The sequence below is a fragment of the Daphnia pulicaria genome, chromosome 1 (genome assembly GCF_021234035.1).
Source record: "Daphnia pulicaria isolate SC F1-1A chromosome 1, SC_F0-13Bv2, whole genome shotgun sequence".
NCBI classification, from domain to species: Eukaryota; Metazoa; Arthropoda; class Branchiopoda; order Diplostraca; family Daphniidae; genus Daphnia; species Daphnia pulicaria.
Genome location: NC_060913.1, coordinates 25800547 through 25816468, shown reverse-complemented (window position 1 = coordinate 25816468; position 15922 = coordinate 25800547). Strand labels below are relative to the sequence as shown.

At 47.4% G+C, this 15922-nt stretch overlaps 1 protein-coding gene across 9 annotated transcripts in view; it reads left to right on the top strand.

Moving 5' to 3' along the window:
- The window catches only part of LOC124314010, a 379219-nt gene that overhangs the window by 362336 nt on the left and 961 nt on the right, over positions 1 to 15922 (top strand). For 2 of the 9 annotated variants that reach the window (XM_046778955.1, XM_046778963.1), the window contains exons 3-21: positions 1433 to 1469; positions 1541 to 1848; positions 4472 to 4608; positions 4881 to 5156; positions 6147 to 6299; positions 7730 to 7843; positions 7937 to 8001; positions 8073 to 8446; positions 8535 to 8641; positions 8719 to 11720; positions 11787 to 11884; positions 11954 to 12055; positions 12216 to 12368; positions 12833 to 12955; positions 13284 to 13490; positions 13959 to 14227; positions 15013 to 15201; positions 15362 to 15548; positions 15700 to 15850. In XM_046778955.1, coding sequence (XP_046634911.1) covers positions 1758 to 1848; positions 4472 to 4608; positions 4881 to 5156; positions 6147 to 6299; positions 7730 to 7843; positions 7937 to 8001; positions 8073 to 8446; positions 8535 to 8641; positions 8719 to 11720; positions 11787 to 11884; positions 11954 to 12055; positions 12216 to 12368; positions 12833 to 12955; positions 13284 to 13490; positions 13959 to 14227; positions 15013 to 15201; positions 15362 to 15548; positions 15700 to 15850 — 5798 coding nt within the window. In that variant the 5' untranslated portion in view covers positions 1433 to 1469; positions 1541 to 1757. Of the gene's footprint in view, positions 1 to 1432; positions 1470 to 1540; positions 1849 to 2273; positions 2459 to 4471; positions 4609 to 4880; positions 5157 to 6146; positions 6300 to 7729; positions 7844 to 7936; positions 8002 to 8072; positions 8447 to 8534; positions 8642 to 8718; positions 11721 to 11786; positions 11885 to 11953; positions 12056 to 12215; positions 12369 to 12832; positions 12956 to 13283; positions 13491 to 13958; positions 14228 to 15012; positions 15202 to 15361; positions 15549 to 15699; positions 15851 to 15922 lie in introns of those variants that run through there. The other 7 variants (XM_046778991.1, XM_046779001.1, XM_046778981.1 and 4 more) reach the window with 7 other exon arrangements.

The window sequence follows — 15922 nt, the reverse complement described above, 5'->3', positions numbered from 1 at the left end:
AAGCTATAAAAGACAAAATTTCTTTTTCTTGAAGGTTCCCGGAGTAAAAACCAAAAAAAAAAGCTGAACACAATCCACGTTATTCAGTCAATACGTAAGACAATGTAGGAAATGCCAGAAAAGCGGGATGATTATCGCACGCGCTGCAGCTTCCATCCATTCTACCCCCCTTCTCTTCACTCCGTGGTGCCTGGGCGGATGCTGGGAGGGAGGAGGAGGGTGAGCGTTTGTGCGCATCGGGAGATGCGCGGTCGGAAGAAAACCTCAAGGAAAGATAGGGAGGGAGAGGAAAAGGATCGATAGAGCATCACCGGGAGCGGCCAGAGTCTTAGATGGGAAGAGGCCAAAGCCGTTGGGAAAGGGGCACAGTTGAGTGGCGACAACGGCGCTGGATTTTTCTAGCCGGTGCGTCTGTGTGGCCCACCCCCGTGTCTATACGTGACAGCAGCATCAGCAGAGCTTCCATCGGTGCGTGTTGTGTCTAGAGTGTGTCGAAGAAGGAGGAAAAAAAGCCAGTGCAAAAGTGTACAATCCGGGGGCAACTTGACCTCTCTCCCCAAAGGTTACCCATCACTGTCAGGAGCCAGTTCCATTGTATAGGGAACTAGCACACACAACAAAAGGAACTTGTTAGGATTTTTGTTTCTTTTTGGTTGAAACTTTTTTTTATTTGTTTTTTTTTAATTTCCGGAATTCCGCCCGGAATTTTTTATTTTTTTTTTGTATGGCACCGAGTGAACTATCCATCACTTCCAGCTAGTCGGCCCATTACGTCAGGTAAATAATTTTTGAAGGATCACGTTTGGATTATATTTCGAAACGGGAATTTCACCATCTCCCCCAAACAATTTCGGTTCTAATCGATCGTATATGCAAATATGAGGGGCCCGTTAGGAGGGAAACGGAAATATGTTCATCCTCTGACCTTTATGGGGGCTCCCATCTCATCTCTGTTTGCTGTGTACAGCGTAACGGACTGGCTTATCAACTTGTGTGTGCTGCAGCATTCCGGATATTTATATGGACAGTCGTGGTATAGTAGTCTGAGACCAACTGTATTATACACAGAGACTCTGAAGAATCCATCCCGGTCGTTATGTACCCCCACACAACAAGGAAAGGAGGAAAAAAGAAGAAGATATAAATGGTTGGCTGGATGTGTGTGTGTGGGTCTTGTAAATAATTGGAGTGTACAAGACGCTACAGACGTCAAATGCGGCCCAGCAGTCACCCGACGCCGGGAAATATATATCTTCTGCAGAGATATATCTAGCTTCTTTTGTTAATTGCACGCCGGCTTTTCTTTTTTAAATCAATCATTGATTATTGGTTATAAAGAAAAATAAATAAGATCTCTCTCATTTTTTGATGTGTTGATTTGTTTTGTTTTGCCCTCCGTTTATTGATTTTCTCTTGAAATTTTTTCGTCTAGACACACAGAAGGGGGAAGAGGAGCCATGGACGAAGAGGTATAAAATTGTTGTCGGCTATATATCCATTAAGAATTAAATGACTCCCATGTTTTCTTTCGCTCCTGTAGGTTTGAGCCCCTCAAACGATTGTGTGTCAGCATTCGCCGTTATACTACATAGGCCTCTCTCCGCTATACAGTCTATCCATCATTAACCTATCAATTCACTCGTGTGGAAGGCAGCACTAGCCCAATCCAGGAGCAGCAGCTCATCCAGGAGCAGCAAGGAGGATCGAAGCATCAGAGAAAAAAGAAAAAAAAAAAACAAGGAGCCCCCCCCAAAAAGATGGCGATCAATATAAGAGCTTACTCGAGAGACTCGGACACGAGCGCCGGAGTCGGAAACGCCATCATTCAACAGCATCACGCACCGCCAGGTTCCTCCTACTTTTTTTCTTTATTATTATTTTTATTCTTATTCTTTCACACATCAATTTTCTTTTTGATTTATCACGTCATCTCTCTCTCTCCTATTATATCGAATTGCGCTAATTTCAGTTATTCCTGGACAATTATCGGGTATAGATAGTTGTACACACATGTGCAGTAATTTAGCTCAAACACCCGGAGTAGAAAAAAGAAGCCGGGCAACAGATGTTTGCTCGCTCCTCCCCCTCACACACACACAGACACAAATCTTGTTCTTTTTTTCTGATTTCCTTCCGTGTTTGGTTGTTTTTCACCATCCGCGTGTATAAATAGACAAAAGATGGGAGGACGCAGAAAAACGGGTGGTGTTGGGGGGGTTAAAATAGAGACTGGTCTTGTGTTGCCAGGTTGGAAAACGGCCGTGAGGTCGAGACAGACGTCAGTCGTTCACTAACTGCCGGAGCACCGAAGGCGAATTTCGTGTCGCCGTGTTTTAACTCTTAACCGATTTCCGCCTGACATCTTCCACCGCCGCCGCTGCCTGCTTGTGTTTGTTTTGACTTGTCAATTGCTCCAGCACCCCTTTCTCTCTAGCTCCGCCATTTTTTAACCTAAAAGGTACACACACACATCCAATTTGTAGCTCGTTGATTTGTTGCCTCACGCCATTGTTTCATATAGAAATAGCGTGCGGAAATTATTATTATTTCGGTTTGAAGCACGCGATAGATAACTGGAAGACGGAATAGGTTCCCTTCACCCCTGGAGGCTTGTGTGTGTGACTATGTGTGTGCTAGAGAGCTATCTATCTCACGGCAGTCATCAAATCTCTGCCCGGCTCTTCATATTCTCTTTGATGTCACGCACCATCGACTCTCGTCTACCGACAAGGAGCTGCTCCTGCTGCTGGGCTCATCAGACTATCGATGAGCGATCGCTTCTACCAGAGAAAGAACAAAGCTTCGCCTTCCCACCAATTTTTTTGAAAACGAAAGGAAATAGTTGCAACTTACCGATGATTCTCTGCAAGAGAAATTTGGAGTTGAATAGGCCTACCACCGCTCTTTTATAAATAGCGGCCTTGTGTCAACTTCTAAAAGCCTACAAACACGTAGATAAATAGGACCCTCTCTGGCTTTTGTGGGTGCACCAGATATGTACCCACACACACACCATCGTTCAAAACTATTCTCCCAGCTCGAAAGATAAAAGGAGAGTTTATATTTAGAGAGGGCTGAGACTCTGCTGCTGCTGCGCCCAGTGAAGCGAATGTACAAGACACTATTTGAATGTGCATCGAATTTAGGTTAGATTTCTGCGCTGGAATGGTGGAAATGTAGTAATCACGCATCTTTCGTTTCTCGCCCTAAAGGAATGGTCAATGCGAGGGGTTGGGAAAAATGTCCGGAAGTACTGGATGTTGGGAGCTGTCGGTGTAGTAGTAGGACAGCAGACAAGATGCGGTTGTCTCACGGTGGGAGGGCAGTAATAATAAAAGAATAAAAATGTAAAAGAAATTTGATCTGGATGTTGGCGACGATGTCGTCATCCAGCAGACGGAAATAAAAAGAAACTTTTTCTCTTTTTTTATTTTTTCGTGTCGCAGCGAAACAATCTGTCCCAAGATTCCTTAAAGGCTCCTGTGAAAAAAAATCCTGTCCGGCCTATATAACTTTGGCAGACAAACAATCGATCAAACCAGCACCCAACTTCTTTTTTTATTTTTTATTCTTTTGTTATTAGGTCGTATCTTATCGGGATTGGAATGTTTAATTGTGTTTCGACATGGCGCGAAAATTTGAATTCCTTTTTTCAAAATGTTTTCTAAATTCGTGTTACGTGTATTTTAGGTGGGTGTATACATCATTTGCATATAGATAGCTCTGAAATCCAATCTGATCCTCTCGTCTTCTCTATTTGATAAAGAATTATTATGATCACAGGCCAGGAGAAAATATACCCCCTCGCACAAGATCAAAAAACGTGGTCGGGGGTATCATTTGGATGATGCGATTTACAGGCAATTTCGGAGCGCGTTGAGGTCTAGCCTGACTCGTAATGAACCCTAATGTAGTAATATTATATCTAGCCTCTAATCGAATGTCATATCCAGCCAGTTTGCTAAACAAGATTTAGGGTCGATGCGTTTGTTGACATTGTCACAAAGGGCTGCTGCTGGGCGCTGAGGAGCAGAGAGCCAAGGTCCGTGAGAGAGAAAGAGGTTGGCTGTCAAAAGGCTTATTAGCATCGTATATATTTATACAGGATTGCCAGTGAGGTAGATGTAGCCCGTAGGCTGCATTTCCTCGTATCTAAGAAAATGCCAGGACCCTTGTTATTATGTTGTGTATATATCCTGTATCCGCCTAGATTCCCCAATGGACGCCCTCCCATGATGTATGCGGACCTGAGGGGAGTAAAAAAAAGGAGGGAATCTTGTTTACTTTGCGGCTAAAACCTCCTCCTTTTTTTGACACGATGATATTGTCCAATCGATTATTCAAATAATGGCGCGCGCGCGCTTAAACCCCCCGAGGGAATTCAATTTCTAGAAAACTGGTCAAATGTTTTTTCTAACTAATGGTTACAACATGTGTCAAATTTTTATTTATTTATTTATTTTTTGATTAGGTGTGTTAAGAGGATTGCCGAGAGATTTCGGCGTTGGTCCACCGTCACATCATCAGTCGGCATCAGCTGGCGGCCAGCAGCAGCAGCCGGGCAGCAGAGGCAACCGAGGCAACAACCGGAGTGACGTTTCCATTCAGGTCAGTCGCAGTCCTGCCATACAGATTTGAAATCTAGCAAATGATCCAGCAGCAGCAGCAGCAGTCGTCTAAACTGAAAAGAAGAGATGATGGACGTTCCCAATTACTTGTCAAATGCACTTATACAGGATCAAACCGACCGATCCTACCCTCCCTTTCCTATTATTAGTAGTGAAACACCACGCCCCCCTTCCATTTTGACGTATAATTAGCCCAGGGGGGAAATAATCGATTTGGTGACCATTTTGACGTGTGTGTGTGTGTATTTTCAGGTGGACGTAGGATCGACTAAGGCGACCAACAGCGGAGGCGTTGGCGATCGAATGGGTCGCACGACGAAAAATCAACGCGGAGCTTCCGGCGGCGGAAGCAAAGCCGAGACTCCACCCACTACATCACAGCAGCAACAATACGAGACGGCCCTCTACTCGCGCGAAGACATTCGCGAGCAATATTGCATCAACAAGAAAGAAACGGACGTGCTGGATCGCTCGTCCCACGTGCGCCAAAGAGCCAAAGGATTTTTCGGATGCCTAACGAGTCGCAAGGTATAGTAACACTGGTAGAAATTCACTCAACTTTGAGCAGCCCGAAATAATAAAAAAAAAAATCCTGCAGGATCTTTAAAAAATCCTTACAGGATCTTTTTTTTTTTTTTACATATTATGATTAGATGTAAGGGCAGCCATCTTGGTGTGTGTCCCTGGCTGTCCTTTTTTCTTCTTTCCTTTTTGTTTGCTCTCACTGAGAGATCTGAGAGAAGAGGAAAAATCAATACAGCAGGAGCATACAGATCCCCCCTCTCTCTCGTAGAGTCTCCAGTGGTCCGGTATCCTATACTGGCACAGCTTTTTGGATATTCCTTTCACATGCTAGCTCCTCTTTTTGCAGATATTGTCCACAGACATTCTCTGTCGTCAAATTCGTTCGCAGGCCGGGAGGGATATACACATCAAAGAAACAAATAGGAATCTCTCATCATCATAAATATTCAGTGTGAAAAGGGAGGAAGAGATTCCAGGATGGATAAGAAACGAAAAAAAGGGCCATCGATCATCCGGATGACTTGCTCATCTCCCCCCCCCCCCCCCCCTTCTGTTAGATTTACACGGGTAACATATTATTACCATTTGGCGCATGTCGATAAAGCTTTCGACAGTTCTACTCTAGTGATGTAATAAAACAAAAGGGGTGGGAAATACAAGATAGAAATTGTGGTTGACCCCCACCATTTTCTATTAAGATGATGAACGGGTGGGAGAAGAAGATGTAGGATCGATATGTACACAAAGACCTTTCTGGAGCCAACATCACCAGTTACACTACTAAAAGGGGTAGACATACACAGACACACATTCTTATAATACATATATATCTGTGTGTGTGATTTATGTGAATGGGAAGTCGGAAGAGCATTCTCATAAATAGCCGAGCTGAGCTGCCGAACAACTTTATTAAGTGCATTCTTTTACTGGGGGGTTTTTGATTGAACTTGTTTTTGTTAACATTTTATTTTATTTATGTATCTATTTTCACAGGATCACGGTGCCAAGAAGAAGAAATCGCGTTCGTCTTTCTTTTCGGCTTTGTGCGTCCGCCGGGCCAGCGAGGAGAACCTGTACAACGGCTGCAACAAACCCGTGGCCAACACCAACCGCAGCGTCACTCTGCCGGCCCTCCAGCCCTTCACGGTATACACAAATGAAATTAAATCCCCACCCGCCCGGTTAATTACTACTCGCCAATTATCGGCAGCACTTTCGTTTTTCTGTTTATCGTCGCCCAAACACATAAGAGATAGATCTATTCCGGCCAACAAGCTAGAATGATATATCCATTCAAATTTCGAGCGTGAATGTAATTAGATTAAGCAACTTGCAGTGCGTGAAAAAGGGGAAAATTGCTCTTTTTAAAAGGATTCATTAGATGGAAAGTTATACTCATATAGGGTTACATCAAAGACTGCTGGGAGAGAAGCTCATCTATGATTTCATCAGTCCCGGGCCCCGGCATTTCTTCTCTTTTTGTATTCAATTCGCGTCTGTTGGCTCTTTTCATCCAGTTGGCGCAACTGTGAGGAAGGGGGGAAATGAAAATGGCAATCATTTTCTTATCTGGGCGGATACATGTTGGAAGAAGAAGACTTTCAAAACCGGCGGCCTTTATTTTCTTCTCTGCGGTGGTTGTATATTGACGTTTCGGTTTGTTGATCTTTCACCACGTGCCCAGGAGGTTCGTTATATAGGAAAACTTAAAGAAGCGTGTCAAATCAAATCAATTCGACTTTTCTGCTGGATCGATGTTGGCCAAGGCAGTGGCTTTTCCAGCCGGAATTGATCCGGTAAGCCCATCCAGTTTCACTGACCCTCAAAACCCAATTAACCAAAGTATTTATTATCAAGACCAACAATGGCACTATGGGGGGTCTCTGATATGGGTGAAATTTATGCTAAATTGTAATCATCATCCTAGTGGCCATTGCCAGAAACTTGTGGGCGTGACTGCCAGTTCTCCTTTTGTGCTATTCACGCAACAGCCTGGGTAGGAGGACCCACCCAAACGATGAAACAGATAGACCACCCATTTCCCATTAACTATTTGGAACGACTTATTCTTTTGTTTCCTATCGGGAGATGTGTGTTGTCAACAGACGAAACGGGACAAAACTATGGCCCGTCTGTGTGACAATGGAGAAGGAAGAAGAAGCTGGCTATACCCAATATTGATCAAGCCAGAAGGAGAAGGCGGAAGACACGAAAAGTACATTTATATCCTCTCATGTATTCACCCCCCTCCCCATTATGTGTGTGTCTGGGGCTAGTCTATAGGAGCTGCGCTGCTGCACAGATCAATCCGACACAAACTTTTAGACACAACTGCAATCTCTTTTCAAAGCGAGTGGGAGGAATAAAAGTTCCAGTCAACTTCTTCTCGTGAATATCTAAGCTCGTAGTCGCTCCTAAGATATCCTATAAACAGTTAAACACAAAGCGAGAGTAGGTGGGAGCTATGTAATCCTCAAGGCCAGTTGTATATCTCAAAGTGAGTTTGAAAGATGTGATGTTTAAGGAGCTAATGCCTGTTTCGTCTCTTGGAAAACCTTGTCATGCAACACACACAGGTTCCCCTACGCGACGATGGATCCAATCAGCCCTCCTTGTTCCGCAACCGGCCTCAATCGTTCTGCACAACTGACCCCCGGCGATTCTCCATGCAGACCTCAACTACGCCTTGCGTCAGTTTCTTTACCATTTCAAAATCTCCCCAGTTTCCAGGGGGGCTCTTTTAATCAACGTTCATTTATTTCTATCTCCCTGTGTGTGTACAGATCGTTAACAGTTACGCTCCTAGACATTCGGATCCCGACTGGAAGATCAGCACTTTGCCCGTTCAGTAAGTTTTCCCAGTTTGAATTTCCCGGGTTTTTTATTTTTTCAATTTTTGTCTTGTTTGTTTTGTTCCAGTCGAACGACCAGTGATGTACCGCACGACAGTGAGATTTCGGGATCGAATCATCCGTTCCGCTACGGTGGGCGGCTGGCCTACACGCAGCCCAACACTCCGGAATTGTCTGCGGCTCTCTACCGACGCCAGGTCATGTCCAGCGAGGCCCTTTTGGACGACAGGCGATCGACAGGATCCATGTCGAAACACGTCAGCTTCGACGCTTCATCCCCTTGCTCGGAGATTTATACTTCGGCCGTTCCGGCTAATGCTTCCAAGAGCCAAGAGAGGCTCCTTGATGGTCGTAAAACTCCTGAGCCCTTTCTAGAATCCAAGCGACATCCGCACCAGACGGCGGCATTTTCACCCGTCCTAGCCAGAGCCATCCTTTTAGGTATTTTTAAATCAATCGCCATGTTTTCTTCTTCCGGAATATAATGATGACTGACGTGTGTGCGTGTGCTTTCTTGTTTGCATTATAGAGAGATTGCGCCAGGCGTCGATGCGGAGCCAGGCAACGCAAACGGAAGGTTATTATAATTCGACAACGTCACTCTCCTATCCCAGTTGCTACAGCGGCGCCGGATCGGTAACGGATCGATACAAACCCCCTTATCTATCCAGCGCAGCTTCTATCCTTAATTTCTTTTTCTTTTCTTTTGACAGCAAGTGTCAATTCCGGGGGCTGCCAGTACCGTCACACGTCAAGTTCAAACCAATTTTGAACCGCGTAAACAAACGAAACGGCTCACGCGGAGCTCATCGGCCGTCAATCAGGACGCAGAAGCGGAAGGAGAGGCCGCCGCCATCAAGACGGAGGCGGAATTCCAGTCGCTCAAGCGCATGCCGGACGAGCTGAGTCAATCCCAGCCGGAAGAGATTGGCGACTATAAGAAAATCTCGTCACCTGAGCGCGGCGGCGGATCGCCCAGCAAACAGCGGCGCTCCAACAGACGTCGGCAGCTGTTGAAGGCCCTGTCGGAAGGAACGATCCTGCTGGATAAGAAACGGGCCCGGCGTTTCGCTTCCGGCTATGTTGAGGTGAACGTGCAGGACGAGCGTTCGCCCGTCGAAGAAGAAATTGTGGCCGGTCGCGTTCTGGTTCACGACCCGACCCGCTACTTGAGCGGAAGCGGATCCAGCGATGATGGCAGTCTCAACGACGACGATCTCTTTGCTTCCTCGCTTCCGGCGAAACCAGACATGAACCGCTCGTTGGGCTTCACCGACGTGGAAGATGTCGTCTGGTCTGATTCGGAGCCTCATCCGCACGATGGGCCTCCTCCCCATCCGGCGGAAGAAGGCAAACTGCTGCAGGCCCAGAAATCGTTCGACTCGAACGCTTCGTGTCCGGATACGGCCGGCAACTATAGCGACGAGTTTGGCAGCACTTCGCAAGTCACAGTCCTCCAGCCGCATTCATCCGCCCGGCAGAGCGGAGGTGGTGGGACCACCAGCTCGGATGACAAAGGCAGCACCTCCTTTGTCGTCACCTGCGATTCAGATTTAGATCCACCCCATCCGCCCACTCCACCTCCCAGGCGACCGCCAGCCCCCACCGATCCCCCATCCGCCGAACTATCTGAGACGGAGAAGGAAATCATGGTCCAGTTTCCACCCTGGCCGGGATCTCAGGACGCTCAGGAATTGATTCCGGCGCCACCCAGTTTCGCCTGCTCATCCCTCAACTCGTCTCAACTTCCCTCGGCGGATGAAGAAGAGGATCAAATCGTGACGTCATCAGCTCCTCCACTTGCCACCGCAGCCATCGCTCCGGATATTGATCCGCCGAGTCCCAACCAGCAAATGAGTCAGCGCGTTTTATTGCGTCACTTGAAGAACGGCTCGAAAAGCATGTCGGAGACTATTACTTCCGTCGATTCCGACTCTTCCGGACGTCGGCTGACGGAGCATGAAACGTCGGCCAGCTCTGAGCCGCTCAGCCCTCCGCCCAGCGAGCTGAACAGTCCCCTGCAGGCGGATGTTAATAACAGCGGAAGTAAACCGGCCGGATTGGATTCGACCGACACCAATTCCGACGCCTTTCTGACGGCCCTGTCGGATCACCTGACGACGGCCGGATTGACCGAAGTCTACAACACGGCCATGGAGCGTGGGGCCAGCGAGCGGAGTTACCGCGAGAGCGACACTTCGCACAACAGCACTCTGAGGATGGATCATTCCGGCGTCCAGGATCTGCCCTACGAGTCTCCTCCGCCTCAGGACGTCCTGCGCGACGACGACGACGACGGGGCGGAGGCTCCCGTCCCCATCCAGCCGCCGCTGCTGACGTCACCCGATTCCAACAATGAAGGACAAGAGATTTGCCGGGTGGAGAGTTCCACTTCCGGCAGCTACAGCCTGGAAGCGACTCCATGCGCCTCGCTCAGTCCCGCCCCGCCACTCGAAATGGATTCAGTCAAACCATTCCAGGCGGCGCTCGATTCGGAATTGTTGTCGGTTCCCCCAATTGCTCCATCGCCCGCTCATCCGGAAGCAGCAGCGTCTACTCATCCCAGTGCGGTCGCCATGGCAACGGCTGCCGATAGGAAAACTTTGAAGGAGACAATGAAATTGCAATTTCCTCCCGGCTCCAGCATGTTTTCCAATTCGGCTTCGCCATCCACGCCGGCCAGATCCACTTCCGGCGCCACCACCACCACCGGCAGGCGGAAACATTTCACGCAACAACAGTCGACCACCGCCAATCAACTTAGCTCGACCGATTCGGAACAAGACAATGAAGAGGCTGGAGATCGTTGCACCCGGAAGCGTCGCTCCAATAAAAACACCTCCGCCACCGCTGCCGGTGAATCCGCACACGGAACCACCGACTCTAACAAACGACCGTCGTCCAAACACAAGAAAAACACGCGCCATCGTGACCCACTGACTCCCAATAATTCGTTTTCCATGGCCGACGGAAGCGTCGTGCGGAAGCGCGACTCTCAAATCATGTCGGAAGTCACTACACCTGGAATGGTGCGCAGTCCGGCCATGCACGAAGGATTCCGTTTGGCCGATTGGGATGTCGTGACTCCGTCGCTGGCCAGTGCGGAAGCGATCGAAGCTCGAAGCAACTATTTCACTCTGCAGCATCCGAGCGAAGGATCGTTCCACGATCCGGATAACATGGCCGACATGGTCGGAACCAGCTGGAATTTAATGGCGCCAACTTCGACGCCGCAACAAAACTGTGATTCCATCCGATCCGCCAGTCCCGGAAGCGACAACGTGTTTGTTTCGGAAACAACGGCCGAATTATCCGGCAATGGCGGCGTACCACCTCCACCGGAAGGATTTGCTGACTCACCGGCCACTCTGGCCCCCGACTGGGGTCTACCATCTCCCAGCACCAAGATAAGTTCATCCATCGTTGGGGGTCCGTCGGACTCGACCAACGGCGAGAACCTGGAAACGACCAAGCGGAAGCGCGATTCCGGCCGCGGCAAAAGGACGAAAAGCTGCACTCTACCTGCTACCAGCAATTTCAGCGTGTCGGGTCTCTCGCTGGAAGTTGGGACTGGCGACCGGAATGAGGTGCTGCCGCACCGGGCCGTTTCGACCATCGACATGTGGTATCCGGAGACGCAATTGCCGCCCAAGCGTCAGCTGACTGTCCGCGCCAAATCGGAAGAGCGTGAGCGTTTCAACCGGCCAGCCAGACGGTAATTAAAGTCGTGCGGCATTTCAATCGTCTTTCAAAAGATTCCTTTTCGCCCCAACACACGCAGGAACTTGAATCACTTGATCAGATCGGTCGAGGCCAGTTGGGACTCTCTCGGATCAAAATTGAGCGTCGACGGAACGCCTTTGGACGACGAAGACGCCGGTATAACTTTTTCTTCAAATGATTTGTAAAAATTTAAAAATGATCAAAGTTTATATTTCCGTCGAAAAGGTATTTACAATGCAAGTTACCGGGCCGGTGCCTGGGCCTACATTGGCGAGACGGAAGAGCTGCACGTCTGGCGCCGTTCCCAACCGCAGACGCCGTTACAAGGTGATTGATCTTTTCTGACGACTGTCATCATTGATGGGTTGGAGGGGGAGGGGAGGAGTGTCCTGTCTGTTAGCCCTCCATTTCATCCGAGTCTTAGCAGAGACTCATTATCTATCTCTCGCTTGATCTTCTTCTTTAACGTTGGAAAAACAACTGACAGACGTTTGGGCTCAAAACAATGTTACAGAAACCGACGACTCGTCGACGGCTTCTGAAAAAGACTTCCGGCGCAAATACACATCCATCACGCACCGCATGGTCCACCGCAAGTCCAGCGTGGAAATGTTCAGACGGCTCGCCACCAGCACATTCGGTATTTTTTAAAAAATTTTACAAACTTTTCTGACGTTATCCATCAACTTTTTGAATAGAAAGTTGACAGATTCTTTTTATTTTGTTTAAGAAATTTTTCAATTAATACTCATTTAAAGCCAAGAAAATAATTTTCACCGCTGTTGTCACTCATCCGGAATTCCGGAATTTTTTAAAACTTTTCCAGAGCACAAGCACAAACATTAAAAAATTCCTCAAGTAGACTAACACTTGTCACCTTTTTAAAAAACAATTTATTGTTGAAATGTTTTTATCTTTTTGTGTTTGTGTGACTTTTTGATCCTGGGAATTTTCAACAGCGAAAAGGCTTCCATCGATTTATTTTTCCAGTTAACTAAAACACACATGCAAATGTGTCCTACATTTTAATTTCGTGTATTTAATTTCTTTTTGTTTGTGTGTTTTGTTCGTTGATTGGCGTGGTTGTTGTTGTTGCCCACATAGATTCGTCGTCCAAAGACTTGAGTGTCAGGAACTCTTTAGAGGATATTTACCAATTGATGTTGATGATTTGGTGCCGCGAGAGTCTGGCACTGCGCAGACTCGCGGACGTTGGACGTCCAGGCGGTACGTAACACGACACTGGTCAAACATAAAAAACCAACTGTGCCGTGGATATCAATGCACTACATCACTTGAATCATCATCTTCATCTGGATTGCCTTTATCTCTTTATTTATTTTATTTATTGATGATGGTCGCCATCGTGAAACAAATAACTCCACTTTTTTTCCCACGATTTTCCCGCTCATCTGTCTTAACTCTTGTCACGTGTTGTAGGTTTTCTTTTGGTAGTTTGGTCATTTACCCTTCCATTCACTGGATCATTTCAAAGTAATGAATTCATCTAACAGTTTTTGTTTTCCATTTGTTTTGTTTTCCTCCCATTCGGTAGAGTGTGACGACATCGTCTTGGTCAAGAGAGAATCGGGCGAATTTGGATTCAGAATTCACGGCTCGAGACCGGTCGTCGTGTCTGCCATTGAGCCTGGAACGCCGGCCGAATTATCGGGACTGCAGGTGGGCGATATCCTCATCAGCATTAATGACGTCAATGTCCTCGATTCCTCCCACTCGGAGGTGGTCCGCATCGCCCACATAGGTCAGTTGAATCTAATTCTATTTTTGAGCGCTAGATGGCGTTGGCGGCCGCCATTAGATTTATTGGCCGCCGACCAACAAAACCCTTTTCTTTCAATTTGCGAGGGAAAATCGCTTTAATACCGTTTCTCGACGAGAGTGCATACTTAACTCTTTCCTCTATTGATCTGGTTTGGCCATGCTTTCAACTTTCCTTTATTGCATTATATACTGCCGGGGAAGGTTTTTTTTATTATTATCTTTTAGTACTTGAGCTTCCATCGCCAAATTGCAAATTCGGAAGTAACGTTGTTATGGTTAGAAGGGCCCGATAAATTCTTTCATGGTTCCCTGAACTTGGGGATATATTGTTCCCGACCAATTTGGTCTATTGTACGGTGCTGTGTGCTGTGACCTCACCATTATCGTGAGAATATCCCCCCAGCTAATTCAACCGGAAATTTCTTTTGTTCCTTATGCATTTTCTCAGGTACAGATGAGCTGAAACTTGAGGTGGCAAGGACATGCAACATCCTATCTGCGAACCCCATGCTGGCTCCAGACCAGCCAACAACAACAACAACTGGAGAATGCATTCAGCAGGGAACGGCTAACAATGAGGCCCCAATTTTGGTGGGCTACCTCTGGAAGAAGAGCCAGTCAGCCAGCCGTGCTGATGAATCAGCCAACAACGTCTGGTACAGGAGGTGGTTTGTCCTCAAGAGGGACCACTGTCTCTATTACTACAAGAACCAAGATGTAAGTACATTTATCTTCTCTTAATCACCGGTGATTCAATTAGTTGCATGTCAGGGTTGGTTTCCCCTGTCTTCGCTGCCAAGGTTCTTTCTTTCCACAAAAGCTGAGTTTCCAGTCCCCGTCAACTTTGATTGGTGATGATGTAACCCAATCTCCAATAGTTTTGTCAGCAATTACAATGAGGCTGTCATGTTTTTCTCCACAGCCTCTTGTCACCTTTTTACATCAGTAGTAGTAGTCCCCCCTCGGCGATGTGTTTATTCTATCGTGGAAAAAGAGAGAAGACTATATATATCGTTTAGTCGGTTTCTATAGAAACGACTAAGGGTGGAGGAGGAGGATTTTTATTCAGGTGGAACGAGCGTGAAGATTTGATCACGCCATTGCGTCAGCGTTTCTTTTAAAAGGGGGGGATGGGAATCACAAAGGAGGATCGAATAAGGCCACAACATAAAACGACTCTCCCTTCTTGCCAGACTGGTCTAACCAATCATGGGTAATTTCCCATTGTACGGTACACACAGAGCCAACGATCGATACCGTGTCCTTGCTTCTTTCTCTCTTTACATGGTCTAGCAGGAAGAAGAAGAAGAAGCTCAAATGCAATAAAAGTAGAGAAAGAAAAAAGAGTACCGCTTTCATGGGGGGGTTTCAATAGCCTAATAACAGTCGCTAGCAAAAGGAGCCCCTCGTAATTTACCGTCTGGTGGCTTGGCTGGTGGCCACACCGACGACGACTTTTACTCAATTTTCTCTTATATTTTTATATTTTGTCTGTCGCACAGAGTTCGCAGCCGCTGGGAGCCGTTTCTCTGCTTCACTACACGGTGACTCGGACGTCGTTCACGGAGCGACCTCACGGTCTTCTCTTGAGCAAAGGTGGGACGATTCGGCATTGGCTGGCCGCCGAATCGACGGAATCGCTCGAGCTCTGGCACTCTGTCTTCAATCACGCTTCCAAAGCCGCCGTCCAGGTACACACAGTCACTGGAGCCATGATATGATGGGATATCAGATAACAACAACAGCCTGGAGGGGATACTCTTTAAGCTGCTTATGTGACACGAGAGATTTCTGTTGTTGTTCAAACTAACCACAAGACGACTTTTGTTGTTGTCTTTGTTGTTGACCCAGCAGGACGTTTGGCTTGAGATGTGCGCTCGCAACATTGAATTGCCGCCGGCGTCGATGGCATCACCAGACTGCGTCGGCCACCTCATGAAGCTCGGCCACCGGGCCAAGGAATGGCAGCGTCGCCTCTGCCTTCTCAAAGACGCTTGCCTCTATTTCTACGTCGATATCAACGTCTCCTCGGCTCTAGGTATAATTACATTTCATTTTTATATAAATCCCCCTAGAAATACGACGCCAGCGGCGCCTTTCACTTGATAGTCTTCCCCCCCTCTCTACTCTAGACTCGTGATTGGATTTAAATCTCCTCTACAATTTTCTCTGGTTATTATATTGTGCAGGAGCGTTGCACTTGCACGGTTACCGCGTTCAAGCCTCGGGCACGACCGCCTCGAGCGGCGAGCGACGCAAATTCGCCTTCGAACTCTTGCCGCCGGAGCCGCGCATGCGCCATTTCCATTTCTACACCGACTCGGAGAACGATCGCAAACGGTAAATATTCCTTTTTAAAGATAGGGGAAGGAAAAGAATCAGGAGAAGTCACGCCATCAACCCATTTAGTTT